Source organism: Notolepis coatsorum (assembly GCF_963971535.1).
Source record: "Notolepis coatsorum genome assembly, chromosome: 5".
Classification (NCBI taxonomy): domain Eukaryota; kingdom Metazoa; phylum Chordata; class Actinopteri; order Aulopiformes; family Paralepididae; genus Notolepis; species Notolepis coatsorum.
This window is the reverse complement of record NC_140169.1, coordinates 58239453-58254326: the sequence shown is the minus strand read 5'-3', so window position 1 is coordinate 58254326 and position 14874 is coordinate 58239453. Positions and strand designations below refer to the sequence as shown.

General features: G+C 43.2%; 1 protein-coding gene across 1 annotated transcript; it reads left to right on the top strand.

Annotated features, from left to right (window-relative positions):
• Window positions 1-11546: 11546 nt before the first annotated feature.
• Window positions 11547-12256, top strand: LOC311228214 (high mobility group protein B1-like; the record flags this gene model as incomplete). Its single annotated transcript, XM_084314125.1, has 2 exons — window positions 11547-11592; window positions 11682-12256. Exon 2 carries the CDS (start codon window positions 11753-11755, stop codon window positions 12254-12256), a length of 504 nt encoding a protein of 167 aa, XP_084170251.1. The 5' UTR covers window positions 11547-11592; window positions 11682-11752.
• Window positions 12257-14874: the final 2618 nt, after the last annotated feature.

Below are 14874 nucleotides of genomic sequence, written 5' to 3'. Positions count from 1 at the left end.
ATGGGGGACCCTGATGTAAACAAGACAAACGTCTTTCTCTGGTCTGCATCCTCTTAACAATTGTGTATTGAGCCGTACTGTATTGTACCCATTCTGCAATCTGTTAAATAAAGTTTTCATTCATTCATTCAATGCCTTTTGTTAATCAGAACGTTATTTACGCGACGTGTTGTTGTTGCTGCATCACATTCATCATCATTCTCTCCGTAAACTGTAATGTATTATTCACGTCAACTCAATTCCACTCCAAACAAACTTTTCTCTGATTCTTATTTGCAGTTTGCACCTTGTGGTCTTCATACAGTGTATCGGCAGTCAACTGACATGTAAACGTTGTGCACCCTTGTGGGAAGCTCAGGGGGTTTAAGCTCAATTATTACACGTCTTTTAGTTGTATGTCTGCAACCATAATAACTTGTGCATTTCGTCTCTGACTTGGTGTGCTTGCGCCGCTCGCTGTCCGTGTATGATAAATGTACATATGAATGTTGATAAATTTTTTTATTTTGTTTACTGTTTGCATACGAGGTGGTCCGCAAATGTTCTTGATAACAATCTAGTGGTCCGCATAAACAAGACGTTTGGGAACCACGTTGTAAACGAGACGAACGTGTTTCTCTGGTCTGCATCCCCTTTAACAACTGTGTATTGAGCTGTACTGTATTGTACCCATTCTGCAATCTGTTAAATATTGATTGATTGATTGTTATTAACAGATTGCAGAATGGGTACAATACAGTACAGCTCAATACATACAATTGTTAAGGGATGCAGACCAGAGAAAGACTTTCGTCTTGTTTACATCAGGGTCCCCCATTTTCAATTCATCATAACATATATGACACACATGACATACAGATAGACAATACTGTTACATCTATACATTTATGACATACCAGATTTACAAATACAGTATTGTTTGTGATACAAAAATAGTCTAAAAAATAGAGTATCCATTTGACGTAGAAATTGTACATTGGAGGTGGTTGGGTGGGTGTGATGGGGGGTGGGGGGGTTGTAACTGTACATTGGATTATCGACGAAAACTTACTTGGTCCCAAGAAGAGGGTCTCATGTATAAAATAAAGTTTTCATTCATTCATTCTGGATCTGGTAAATCCAGTAGCAATACACACAATTGTTAAGGGGATGCAGACCAGAGAAAGGCATTTGTCTTGTTTACATCATCAGGGTCCCCCATTTTCAATTCATAGTGACATTTATGACATACACAACATATATGACATTTATGACATAGGGACATACATGACTTACAGGTATATAGTACTGTTACATTTGTCACATATACGATATGCAAATATACAGTACTGTTACCCAGAGATCCTAACCGTAAATATATACATATGATGAGGAGGAGACTGTACATTAGGAGGGGGTGGGTGGTAAAAAATATATACAAATGGTGGGGAGGAGACTGTCCATTGTTGTTGTGGCATAATTACGGTACGTGTTTAGTCCCTTGTTTGTATGATAACAAGCCGTTTAGTTCATGGTTCAAAGTAATGGGAAAGGGGTGCTAGCTCGCCATCAATCAGAAGCTAGCCAGTGCCACAAGACTTGCATTCACGCTCTCCAGCACACAGCCTCCCTGCCTGGCACAACAACCACAACAGTAGGGTCTATAGTCACAGTCAGGACAGTAGGCTCTACAAGTAGGCTCCCTTAAACACTAACGCTATTAAAAAAAAATACAGTGGAGGTTAAAATAATAATATGACTTGGCCAGAAAAAAAGTTCAGTCAGGAGATTTCTTTTGCTTTAATCCCTGCATAAAGCAAGCATTTGTTGACTCATGTTGATAAGAGTATTAAAACTTGAAAAAGATCCGTTTAAGGTAGATTTAGAACAGATAAAGAATATGCGATTAATCGCGAGTTAACTATGGACAATCATGCGATTACTCAGATTAAATATTTGTATCGATTGACAGACTTATTCATAATGCATCACTGAGCACAGAGTGACAGTACAATCTGGCATACTCTTCCTGGACTTTTACTTTTTAAATCGACATTTTACAATTAGACACTTATTACTGTACATTTGACTGTATATTTCTGTATATTTTAGAATGTATATACATATCAGAATGTATATCTCTGACAATATTTTATATAATTTTTATTCTTATTCGTGACTTTGTTTTTCACTCCCTAAATGTTTACTATTTACTGTGAGCGATCAGTAGTGCCGAATTTCCCTCTGGATAAATAAAGTATTCTATTCTATTTCTATTCTATTCAGATCAACCTGGAAACCTCGTGATGGTCATTAAAAAAGAAGAGGCTCAGGACGCACTAGATCCACCCATGGATACGTGCGTTGAGATGAAGGAGGAGCACATAGACCAGGATGTCCGTAAGTTTCTTTCTCTTATCTTGGTGATCTTCTCTTTCCTCTGCTCCAGCATGTTTCTGTTTCTTTCTCTTCCTCTCTTTTTTTCGTTTGACCAAACTCTGTTCACATTTAGACTATTTGGAGCACTTTGTAGACGGAACGTGTGTTCTGCCCCTAGCGTGTGTTCCGCCCCCTAGCGTGTGTTCCGGGGGGGAAATGATGGATTCCATGCATAGATCACTAGATTTATCATCTTATAATACACATTCCTCGGGAGGTAGATCAGTCGCCTCCCGGAGGTTCCCGGTTTGATTCCCGCTCCTCCCGGGCAACGTGTCGAAGTGTCCTTGAGCAAGACACTTAACCCCTAATTGCTCACGGTAGAGCAGGTTGGCACCTTGCATGGTCGCCTCTGATGTCGGTGTGTGAATGTGTGAGTGAATGGGTAAAATGTGAGGAACAAATTGTAAAGCGCTTTGGATAAAAGCTGTTATATGCAGCCATTTACCATTTATTTACCATTTATGGCTGATGCAGAGACCGACACACAGACAGGAGTGCTTGCAACACCCCCCCGCCAGCGCTTTGCGTGCATGGGTGTACTCATAAAGTGCACAAATAATATTTTTTTTTTAATCTTTTTCTCCGCCTGATTTTCAATTTTTCTCCCCATCCCAATTTAGTCGTTATGCCAATAGAGACACTCATGGGTGTTTCCACTGGGCTGAAGGAGGAGCCTGCAGACCACCAGGGTGTTTCCACTGGGCTGAAGGAGGAGCTTGCAGACCACCAGGGTGTTTCCACTGGGCTGAAGGAGGAGCCTGCAGACCACCAGGGTGTTTCCACTGGGCTGAAGGAGGAGCCTGCAGACCACCAGGACATCAGTATGTTTCTTCTTCTTGTCTTCATTCTCTCTTGCAGCACAGCTGTTAGGGCTGGGCGATAAAACGATAACGATAACTATCGCGATAAATTATTTCCTCGAAATAAACATGAAACGTGGTCGCAAAGTTTCGATATATCGATTTTCCAAGCTTGGATATGAGCACACGCACTAACAACCAATCAGTGAAGGAGATGGCCGATAGCGGAAGGAGGCGCGGAGGTAGGACTCAGTAAACAAGGCTGGCTATGGCTAATTAGCTTGCACAGCGCTATTTTACAGGTTACCTGCCGAGTTGGTGTGTGTTTTGAATTCTGAGGGTAACTGTTATAGTAGTGTGGGGTATACGGTGGACGTCGTTGCAATGAACGGAACAGAGTATTTTAGGGTCATTTTTAGTACATTGTCATGAGATACTCAGCTTGCTTTGGCTAACTGCTAACGTGCGCGGACTGATGACGACATCAACTCGACTCTCGAGACATTCACAGCAGCAAAACAAGTCAGCCCGCGTATCGGCGCCGGGCATAATAAGTTAATTAAACTTGACAGACATTATATCGACGATAATTATTGATATCGAGTTATATGAAAATAATTTTATAATTTTATCGCGATAACGTTTTTGGCCATATCGCCCAGCCCTAAGCTGTATGTCTTTAAAGCCCCAATCTGTGATTCTTCTTTTTACTGTAACAAAGTGACGTATTTGGGGGCGGAGCTGAGCGATCATGGAGTAGACGTGTTTCACATGAGCTCCCTTCTACCGTGCTGAATATACGTTTCTCCCCATTAGTCTTTATTTTATTTTTATTTGTTTTTTATCTGTTTGCTAGGTCGTCGTGTTTAGTATACATTCATCGACTTTTTTCGACTTTCTACGATGACGGGGGTGGAAACCAGAGCCATGACTGCCCCAACTAGCAAACCATCACCGCCGGGCCTGGCCACATCGTCGCCCGTTGTCGGGGAGTTAAGCGAAGCTGTGCTCTTGGTCATGACCAAGCTACACGCAGACTCTGAGACACGCATCGCTGAAGCACAGAAGAAAGTGTTGGCGGATTTTTGTGTCAGCCTCCGTCGTGAGATATCAGAAGAAATACGGCTGGCGGTAGTACCGCTGACAGACAAGATGGAGACGATGCACGCTGTCTCCTCGGCTAATGCTAACGAACTAGCCATGCTAACGACGGAGGTATCATTACAGTGCGAGAAGATGGCGGGTCTCGAATCCGCCCTGCTGGCTAGGCAGGCTGAAGTCAACAAACTACAGTCGGCAATGGAGGAGATGCAGTCCCGGGATAGACGCCACAACGTCAGGATTGTTGGAGTACCGGAGACCAGCGGTGAAGGCCGTCTCTCTGAGACCGTGCCCGAACTGCTGCAGAAAATACTAGGGACGGACGTCCTCCCCTCGCCTCCTGTCTGTGAATCGGCCTACAGAGCGGGCAGGTTTTCTCCCGGCGTGAACAAAGAGCCGAGGCCCATCATAGTCAAGCTGAACAGACTCCAGCAGAGAGAACTCATCATGCGGTCGGCTCGTACCAGAAGGGGTAATCTGAGGCTTGGCGATCACAAAGTGGCCATTTTCGAAGACTTTACACCGGAGGTTCAAGCACAGAGAGGCGAATACAAGGTGGTCCTGACTAAGCTATGGAAACTAGGCCTGAGGCCCACGTTATTCGCTCCCGCGAAATTATCTGTGTTGGAGAAGGTCGGTGGTCAGCGTTTGTTTTGGTCGTTGGCTAAAGCGAAGGAATATCTCGCGGAGATACCCGAGTCTGTTGCTTGATATCTATGGCGGGTGAGTGACTTGGCGGTTTGGGCCTATATACATTGATTAGGCCGACTATTCACAAATACTTGCTGTCATGCCCAGACATGCTAACTGCCCAATGCCCATCCAACTAGCGGGGCTTCCCAATGACTTCTGTTACTTGCTAAAGCTGACCTCATGGTCGTACTTGTGTATCGCCTCTTTGGAAGCTAACGAGCTAGCTGAGCAATGTACATAATAGGCTAACGTGCTATCCGGATTCATCACTAGCTTATGCGCTAGCCTCGGGCTAGCCAGCGGGCTTCGTCTATAGTCTGCGCTGAGACATTCGAGACCCGTTAATGGTTACGTATTTTGGTTGCTGTTGCTGTTCAAAGGGACATTGGTTTGCACAATTCAAGAGTGATCGAATCCCTAACTAACTTCTGGTATGCTTTTATTTGTATATCCAGGTTGTTTTGAGCTTTGGGATCCATAGTAGAAGCCAAGGTCGGTTGAATATGCATATACAATATATGATAACAGGTTGGGTCGGGTATGGCTTGCACTTCATGGCTATATGGTTATATGGCTTGCACTTTAGCCATGACCCTCTTTTCCTTTCTTTTTTCTTTCTTATTGTCGCTGTTTTTATGTCATCTGTATGCGCGATTTAAATGTGATCCGATTCTACCTTGGACTAACTGCTGATTTGCCTTAATTTTGTTTTGAATTTTCCGTGATCCATTTATGCTATAACGTTGCAACATTAATATGCAGACTCCAAGGTAGATGGTGACAGGGTTGATGCTGAGTAATTATATAATAATTATTGTCGCTGTTTTAATGGCATTTGAAGGAGCAATTTAACTGTGATTCGATCCTACCTTGGACTAACTGCTCCGACCGATATCTTTATTGAAACAATGTATGATAACAGGTGGTGTCAGGTGTTGCCTATTACCATCCCCGGATTAATTAATTAATGTGTTTAATTCTATTCTTACATAGGTTATGTCATTTCAGCCGTTGTGCCTGATCAGAGGGACAGCTAAAGGGGTGCACTTTGACCATAACCCCTTTTTTTCCCTTCCTTTTTTTGTCATTGTTTAATTGACATTGTTCACACAATTTTGCACAATTAACCTGTGACCCGATCCTGCCTTAGACTATCGGCTGGGATGCTTTAATTTAATTTTGTTTTGAATTTTCCTATACCCTTTTGGGCTATAACAATGCGACGTTGAAGCGCAGATTCGGAAATAGATGGCTGCAGGTTGATGTGGAGTTATTATTTAATAATGGCTATTTTTACCATTATGGTTGTCTCATGTTGGGGCCAGGGCTCAGGTGGGTTTCGACCGATATCTTTATTGAATTTTATTTTTATTATTATTTGTGTTTATTGGACTAGTGGGGGTTTACTCAGGGGTTTATCTAGAGGGGGGTTGGAGTGGGGAGCGTCTTATTGATCCATGTCTCTAGTGGGAAGTGATAGGAAGATGACCATCCTCAGTGGATGGGGCATAGGGTGGGGATTGGAGAGTGGGTATAGGGGGCCTTATAATAGGACGGGTGGGTTAGGGTTTAGAGTAGAAGGAGGGGGGGTTGTAGCTGGGGTGGTATTTTTATGTGTTTTATGTACTGTTGTCTTATATGTGTGTAATTGTTCCTCCTCTGAACTCCTGGGATTGACCGTCCGGGCCCGCCGGGATCAGCACCTCTGTACTCAGCCTGGCTGCACTGGTATGTTCTCTACGCATTTATACAAGCTCGACCATGGCTAAATTGAATATTTTAATTTGGAACGCAGGAGGGCTTAACGCCCCACACAAGCGTGCCATTGTCCTTTGGCTATTGAAGAGGAGAAATATTGACCTTGCTCTCCTTAGTGAGACGCATTTATTGGTAGGTGACGTGTCAAGACTGGCAAATCGGCAATATCACGTTATCGCCTCATCCTCGTCATAGTTACAAGACGTAACCTTGATATCAAAATCTTGGATGTATGGTCGGACACGGAGGGAAGGATTACTATAGCAAAAGTTGAATTCTTGCATAGGAAGATGGCTATAATAGCATTGTATGCTCCTAACACATTTGATTCAGCGTTCTATAATACAATCACGAAGAATATGTTGGAACTTAATGGATACGCTCTCATTGTGGGTGGCGATTTTAATGCGTGCTGGGATGCGGAGATGGATAGGTCCGGGACCTCTGAAACGAGTGACCAAAAACGGGCCTCTAAGGCCCTTAGGATGTGGGCCAAAGACACGGGGCTCACAGACCTTTGGCGCTTATGCAACCCCACCCTCAAAGATTACTCTCACCTGTCAGCCAGACACAAAAGCTTCTCTCGAATTGACTATGCATTCGCGTCCCCTAATATGTTTGATAGTTTCGATGTCTCATTGGTTCCCTTGGCTCTCTCAGACCACAAGGGGATTTTCCTTACGGCAACCTTTGGCAGGCTCTCCGCAAGAGCTCCCAGATGGCGTTTTAATTCGACCTTGCTAAAGAACGATGACTTCTGTTCTGAGTTCAGGAGTAAACTAGCTGAATTTTTGCAGATCAACGTTGGCACAGTAGAAGACCCTAGGGTCCTGTGGAACGCATTGAAAGGATTTATCAGGGGTCATGTCACACTATTTGCCTCCAATTTGCGAAAATCCCGGTCAAAAAAGCTAGAAGGACTGGAATCATTATATGCGGACCTATACGCATCCTTGCAAACTAACTATAATGAACGACTAAACACACAACGTAAGATAGTCAAAAAAGAAATAAACTCCATACTTAAACAACAGTCTGAGTTCTTGATACATAGGACAAGACAAAATTACTATTTTCACGGCTCCAGACCTAGCCATCTATTGGCAATGAAAATACGCTCAAATGATCATTTCTCGGATATCCCCTCGATTAGGACGAGCCAGGGTGCAGTCACTACTGATTCGAAAAAGATCAATGACACTTTTAAAGAGTTTTACTCACAGTTATATAGCTCAGAGGGTAATCTTGATGACTCTAAATTTGAATCGTTCATTGGCGGGCTTGAGATACCCCACATTTCTGAGGAAGAGGCCAAGGAACTGGGGAGACCGATTACTCTTGTAGAATTGAGGGAGACGATTGTTGAAATGCAGAGGGGTAAGGCACCAGGCTGGGATGGTATTCCACCCGAAGTGTATTTAGCTTTCTGGGACCAACTGGGTCCATTGATGCTCGATATGATCAATTACGCTATCGAACAAGGGGAGTTCTCAAGAGATGTCAATATGGCGTTGATTTCTTTACTTCTCAAGAAGGACAAAGATCCCAATGATTGTGGTAGCTATAGACCCTTGAGTCTTCTCGGGGCCGATTTAAAGGTGTTTGCCAAGGTGCTGGCCCGTCGCCTGCAGAGATTTATGTCTGTATTGGTACACTGCGATCAAACTGGTTTTATCCCGGGGCGTCTGGCTGCAGATAATCTTAGGAGGCTGTTGCATGTAATCGATAACAGTAAAGACAATACAACTCCATCCACAGTTCTGTCTTTGGATGCCATGAAGGCGTTTGACAGACTTGAGTGGTCATACCTGTGGAAGGTACTTGAGGTCATGGGTCTTGGAAAGAGTTTTATTCATATGATTAAAGTCCTGTATGCCTCGCCGTCTGCGATGATACTGACAGGCAAAAACTGTTCCACACTCTTTCCAGTCTCCAGATCTTCTAGACAGGGTTGCCCTCTGAGCCCGGGCTTTCCCTCGAACCTTTGGCCCAATTTATTAGGCAATCGGAGGACATCGTCCCCATAATGGTCAACAATACTCCACACAAAATTGCTCTCTATGCGGATGACCTGCTGATTTTCATGGACGACCCCTCCCGGTCGGCCACAAAATTATTGAGGATAATCGACGACTTTGGTAAATTGTCAGGTTTTAAGATTAACTGGAACAAATCAGCCTGCCTACCTCTTAATGAACTGGCCAAGGCGGTACGACTACCAGCTGATATCCCCATAGTAGAACATTTTAAATACTTGGGCATAGAGATATTCCCCACGCTGAACCAAACTACTAAGTACAACTTCACGGGTACTTATGATAAAATACGCCAGGATCTAGACAGGTGGTCGTCCCTTCCTAACTCCTTACAAGCCCGGGCTTCCATAATCAAAATGAACATCCTGCCTAGGATAAATTTTATTAGCTCAATGCTCCCCCTGCCCCCTCCAATAGACCACTGGCGCAAGGTACAATCGATGGTATCTAAGTTTATCTGGAATAACAAACGCCCGAGAATCAAAATGGCTACTACTCAATGTAGGAAACAAGATGGGGGCCTCGCAATCCCTGATTTTAAACTTTATTTCTGGTCCTTTTCACTGAGACCTCTGATGTGCTGGCTAGACCCTGTAGAGGCTGTATCGTGGCGCTCCTTAGAAGCGGCGGCGGTATCTCCGCTAAGATTGCAGGATGTAGTGTACTCCACTGTCTCTATTTCCAAATGCCGGCTGAGGTATGGACCGATCATAACTCACGTGATCCAAACGTGGCGTAATGTACAGAGGTCGTGTGGGGTTAAATGCCCTTGGCACCTGGACTCTCCTATTTTTAATAACCAGCAATTACTTGTTGGACACAAGCCGGTTAATATTCCTCAATGGCAAAGGAGGGGAGTGCATACTCTGAAGGATATTTATGATAAGAACGGCCTCCGTGCGTTTCAGGACTTAAGAGAATTTTATGATCTTCCCGGCGAGTCCTTCTTTCTTTACCTTCAACTAAGGTCAGCACTGAGGGCGCATGGCGTACCGTGGGCTCAAGCCTTGCACCCACACCCCTTCCTCAGGCTCATAGTGGACAGGACGACATCCAGAGGGTTTGTCTCCGACTTTTATACGCTCTTAATTCAATCCACGTATAAAAATTTATCATTGGATACAATCTGGCGTGTGGATATCCCGGAGTTGGACCCCGAGTTTGACTGGGATGATGTTTGGGCAAATGTGGCATTATCTTCCCGCAACCCCAATCACCAGCAAATTAATTTTAATTATATTCATAGGACCTATCTTACACCTAGGAAGCTATATGCTATGGGACTGATAACCGACTCTCGGTGCACTTTGTGCTCTCAGAAGGCCACGGGCACTTATATGCATATGTATTGGGATTGCCCACCAGTGGCCCGCTTCTGGAGGTCAATAACGGACAAACTTTCAGATCTGTGTGGCTTAACTATCCCATTCACAGCTGTTACGCTACTCCTGAACGATATAACGACACTACCCGCTTCCGTACAACTGAAAAGGGTTGTCCTAGCGGGCGTCACAGCAGCGAAGAAGCTGATAGCAATGAGATGGAAGGAGCCTGAGAAGCTTACAATGATTAACTGGTCCCTAACTCTATTGGATGTGATTTATCTTGAGATATCCACAGCCCGGGTGATTGGGGTAGGGCAGGCTGGAATTGACCTGTGGTTCGCAGCAGCTGAGAAGGTAAAGACCGCAGTGTGCGGCTGAGCGGGGTTGAGGTGCGTGTTCGGGTGAGTCCGGCGGTCTCTTGGGAGGGGGAGGAGGAAATGTTTTGTCTGTCTTGTCTTTTGTCTTGTCATCTTGAGTTTAGCTGGGGATATTATGGGGGGGCAGCTATTTAACTATTTCTTCACTGTTTGGCCACTTTTACACGGTCTCTGTGAGTCTATGGAACACCTCTACAGGTTTTTGTTTTTTCATGAAGGTTCATTGCTCTGTTTTCGGGTCGTGTTCTCAAAAAATGGTCCTTGTGGTGGATTGGAGATGTACGTTTTATTAATATAGGGTCACACGGCCGGGAATCGGGGCTGAACACTGGGAAAGACCATTTATTAGATAGTACCCCTTGGAATTAAAATTTAGAAGGTTGAACTCTGTTTTCTTTCTCTTGTCTGTATAATTGTTAGTCTGTATTATTATTATTGTTTTTGTTATTTTCTTGTGAAGTTCTATGTATTGTGATTGTGGTTAATGTGTTGTCTTGTTTCATGTGAATAATAAAAAAAAAATTGATAAAAAAAGAAAAAAAAAAAGTGAGGTATTTAAGCATTACATTCTTGGAGAGTCTGATAGGTGGAAAATAAGCAAGATGGCCATGGGTTTCATTACTCTTTATAAAGGGAATAGAGTTCCGCCCCCTAGCGTGTGGTCTGCCCCTAACTTGTGCTCCGCCCCCTAACGTGTACTCCGCCCCCTAGCGTGTTTCCTCAGCCTACCTGTAAACACCCTAGACCGCCTGAACCATTTGAATCCAGTCTAAACCAGTTTGTGTCTTTCTTGCTTTGTCCCATTCTAGGAGGAGGGGGGGCAGAACCCCCCCCCCCTTCATTCACCCCATCATCACATGTTCAGGACAGGAAGTGTCATGTCAAACTCTTCTCATTACAGATGCAAGATTACCACCCCATAGATTTGATATATATTTTATTTCGGTAGAGATCCCCGACACCTCGAGTGCTACGGAGAGTTGCAGCCTTCAACGTCCAGGTGCAGAAGGAGCTGAGGTGGAGGTGGAGGTGGAGAGCGGAGCTACACAGGAAGAATCTTTCACAGGAAGAAAAATATCAGGTTTGTGCGAAACACATAAGAATTTGGTTTATTTAACAAATAATATTTTTATTTACTCATTACATTATAAATACCGATGTCTCCTCCAGTCTGCTGCAGCCCACCAGACACACAACACAACAAAACACCTTTAACTGGACACATCAGGCAAGTCGCCAGTATGATGCGGAAGGATCACAAGAAGCCCAAGGGGAGGACGTCGTCCTACGCCTTCTTCACCCAGACCTGCAGGAAGACGCACCCGGAGCAGAGCCTCACCTTCGGCGAGTACGCCAAGAAGTGCTCGGAGAGATGGAGGGGTCTGACTCCCGGTGACAAGAAGTGCTTTGAAGACATGGCTAAAGCGGACACGGTTCGCTACAACAGGGACATGAATGACTACATCCCAGTCATCCCACCCAAGGGCTCCGGGCTTTTTAATATGGAAGACAAAGATCCAAATGCACCCAAGCAACCTCCGTCAGCGTACTTCGTGTTCTGTGGGGAGTATCGTCCCACAGTGAAGCAGCAGTATCCAGGCATGTCCATAGGAGACTGTGCCAAGAAGCTGGGAGAGGTGTGGGGCAAACTGACTCAGTCTGACAAGCTGCCCTACAAGGAGAAGGCCCAGAAACTACGGGAGAAATACGACCGGGACATGGTGGCGTACAGAGGAGAGAGATGATGATAATAATAATAAACTATTTGTATAGCACCTTTCATACAGAAACTGCAGCTCAAAGTGACGATGATGACCTCTGACCCACCCACCAAGGGTCTGACCACGTGTGCGCTTCAAACTGCGTGAGAGAGAGTCTGTGTGTGTGGGTCGTTGAGTGTGTGAGTGTGGGAGAGAGAGAGAGAGTTGTTTAAGTTGTTTAAGTGTTTAAAAAGATTGGACTGCATGTTGGACGTCTGCAGTATGTTTAGAATTCACCCGTTAAGATCCATGGCGCCTTCAGACGGGGAAGTATTTTTTAAAGGGATGGAAGACAAAACCGGGAAAAAAAACCTCATTGATTGATTGAAAATTGTATTTAACAGATTGCAGAATGGGTACAATACAGTACGGCTCAATACACACAATTGTTAAGGGGATGCAGACCAGAGAAAGACTTTCGTCTTGTTTACATCAGGGTCCCCACCATTTTCAATTCATCATAACATACATGACATACAGATCCATGACAGTAGACCTCCCAGCACTAAACACTAACCCAGTCCAACTGAGACTCCTCCGCTCTGAACTCTGTTGGCCCGTCCTCCTCTCCTGTCATCCCCTCCCTCCTCCATCAAAGTCTTGTTTGTTATTTTCTTACTTGAGACTGGTTCTCAGTTGCAGTTCACAGTCAAAGGTAGAAGAAAAGTTCAACTTTTATAATAAAACCACAAGAATCCAAAGAAAAATAAAATACTGATGTCTATATTTTCACATTTGGTTTGATTGATTGCAGAATGGGTACAATACAGTACGGCTCAATACACACAATTGTTAAGGGGATGCAGACCAGAGAAAGACTTTCGTCTTGTTTACATCAGGGTCCCCCATTTTCAATTCATCATAACATGACATACATGACATAGATATACAGTGCTGTTACATCTAGACATTTATGACATACCAGATCTACAAATATACAGTACTGTTTATGAGTACAGAGTCTAAAAAGAGTATATACATTTGAGGGGGATATCCTACAGTATACATAATATACCTATATATAATATACAATAAAATATACATTTCCTATATATAATAATATACATATAATATATAAAGTGTTTCCCCCAGGATGTTATTTTGCAGCAGCACTTGGATCAATGCTTTGCACCTGCTGCACCTCATCCCACTGCTGTGTTAACTTATCAGTGTAAGACAACCAGGGGCAAATACATATTAGTTATAAAAAATAAATATAAAAGAATGCTGCTGTTGAATGCATATATAGGGAAAACACTGCATACATGGCAACAGATATTGTTATAAATCAACATTATGTCCACCCTGTTGGTTGAATAACAGGATGGAAGTTAGCCTTTAGCCTGCCTGTGTTAGCATATTTACTGGCAAGACCTTCATTATTTGATGAGGAATCCAATTATTCACAAACCCTTTTTTTTAATTATTCAAATTGATTGATCTCAATACTTAGGCCTAACAGGGTGGACAGTTATTTTCAAACATAACAAACACACTTAATAAAAACATCAAAATCAGATAGCAAGAGGTAGAAAATCATACATCTTACATTTGATTTTCCCTCCACTGTTGTGATGTCGCCGCATGAGTGATGTCATTGGGAAATGTGTTTTCTTCTTAAAGGGACAGTAACACAGCTCAACAGGGTGGACAGTGATGCCAGGGACGAACATAAACACCTTTCATTTTTTTAATAAAATAGAATCAAATAGTTTGACCATGTTTTTATTAGTTATTCTTTAGATTGAAGTTGAACGAACGGCACTGGAGACATGGCATAATACCTCTTTAATCAAAGCTTTTAAAAGCTTAGAATCCCATATCATTTTTCATGATAAATAACAATTGACCATACATGAAAAACCAAATGGAATTAGTATTTGTCCAAATCAAAAAAATATATATATACTGGGGAAAAGGCACAGCATAAGAAATATTTACGCAGTGGTTCCCAAACTTTTTCAATCAGGCCCCACTTGGGTGTAGTTGGAAATATTTCCGAGCCCCTGCACCTAACCGTGTCCCCAACTAAATGTAGGCTAGAATTAATTTTAGGCTACAAACATGCCATTTCCTCTACTACCAACAAGACGAGATTAACATAACACGACAAAGAGACAATACATTTTATTTGAAAACGAACAAAAGCTTGCCAGATGATCCTGTGCCACTGTGGCCTAATAATTAGGCCTAATTAAAATGCAGTTGTAGTAGACCTACAGTAGGCTACTTCCCTGAGTAGATTTATTTTCATTCAAATAATAATAATAATAATGAGCCTGCAGTACTTCCCTGAGTAGGCTAGTAGAGTTCTTTACATTCAAATAATAATTCTCGTCTTTTAGCCGTTACCAGAAACGTCTCAATTTTTGTTCGATTCCTCTTACAAATTCCTCTCATGCAGCGTAACGTTACGTCTCACTCTCTTCGATTCACATTAATTCACTCATTCGATTGGACAACAGCTAGCTAGCCTGAAACACAAACTTACAATGCTGTCACAAAACAGTCACATCTAGAGACCTCAAAACTTACTCTAGAGCAGTGGCAAATCCTTATGGAAGCCAACGGAAGCCAGGCCTCCCTATTAAAATATGAATTAA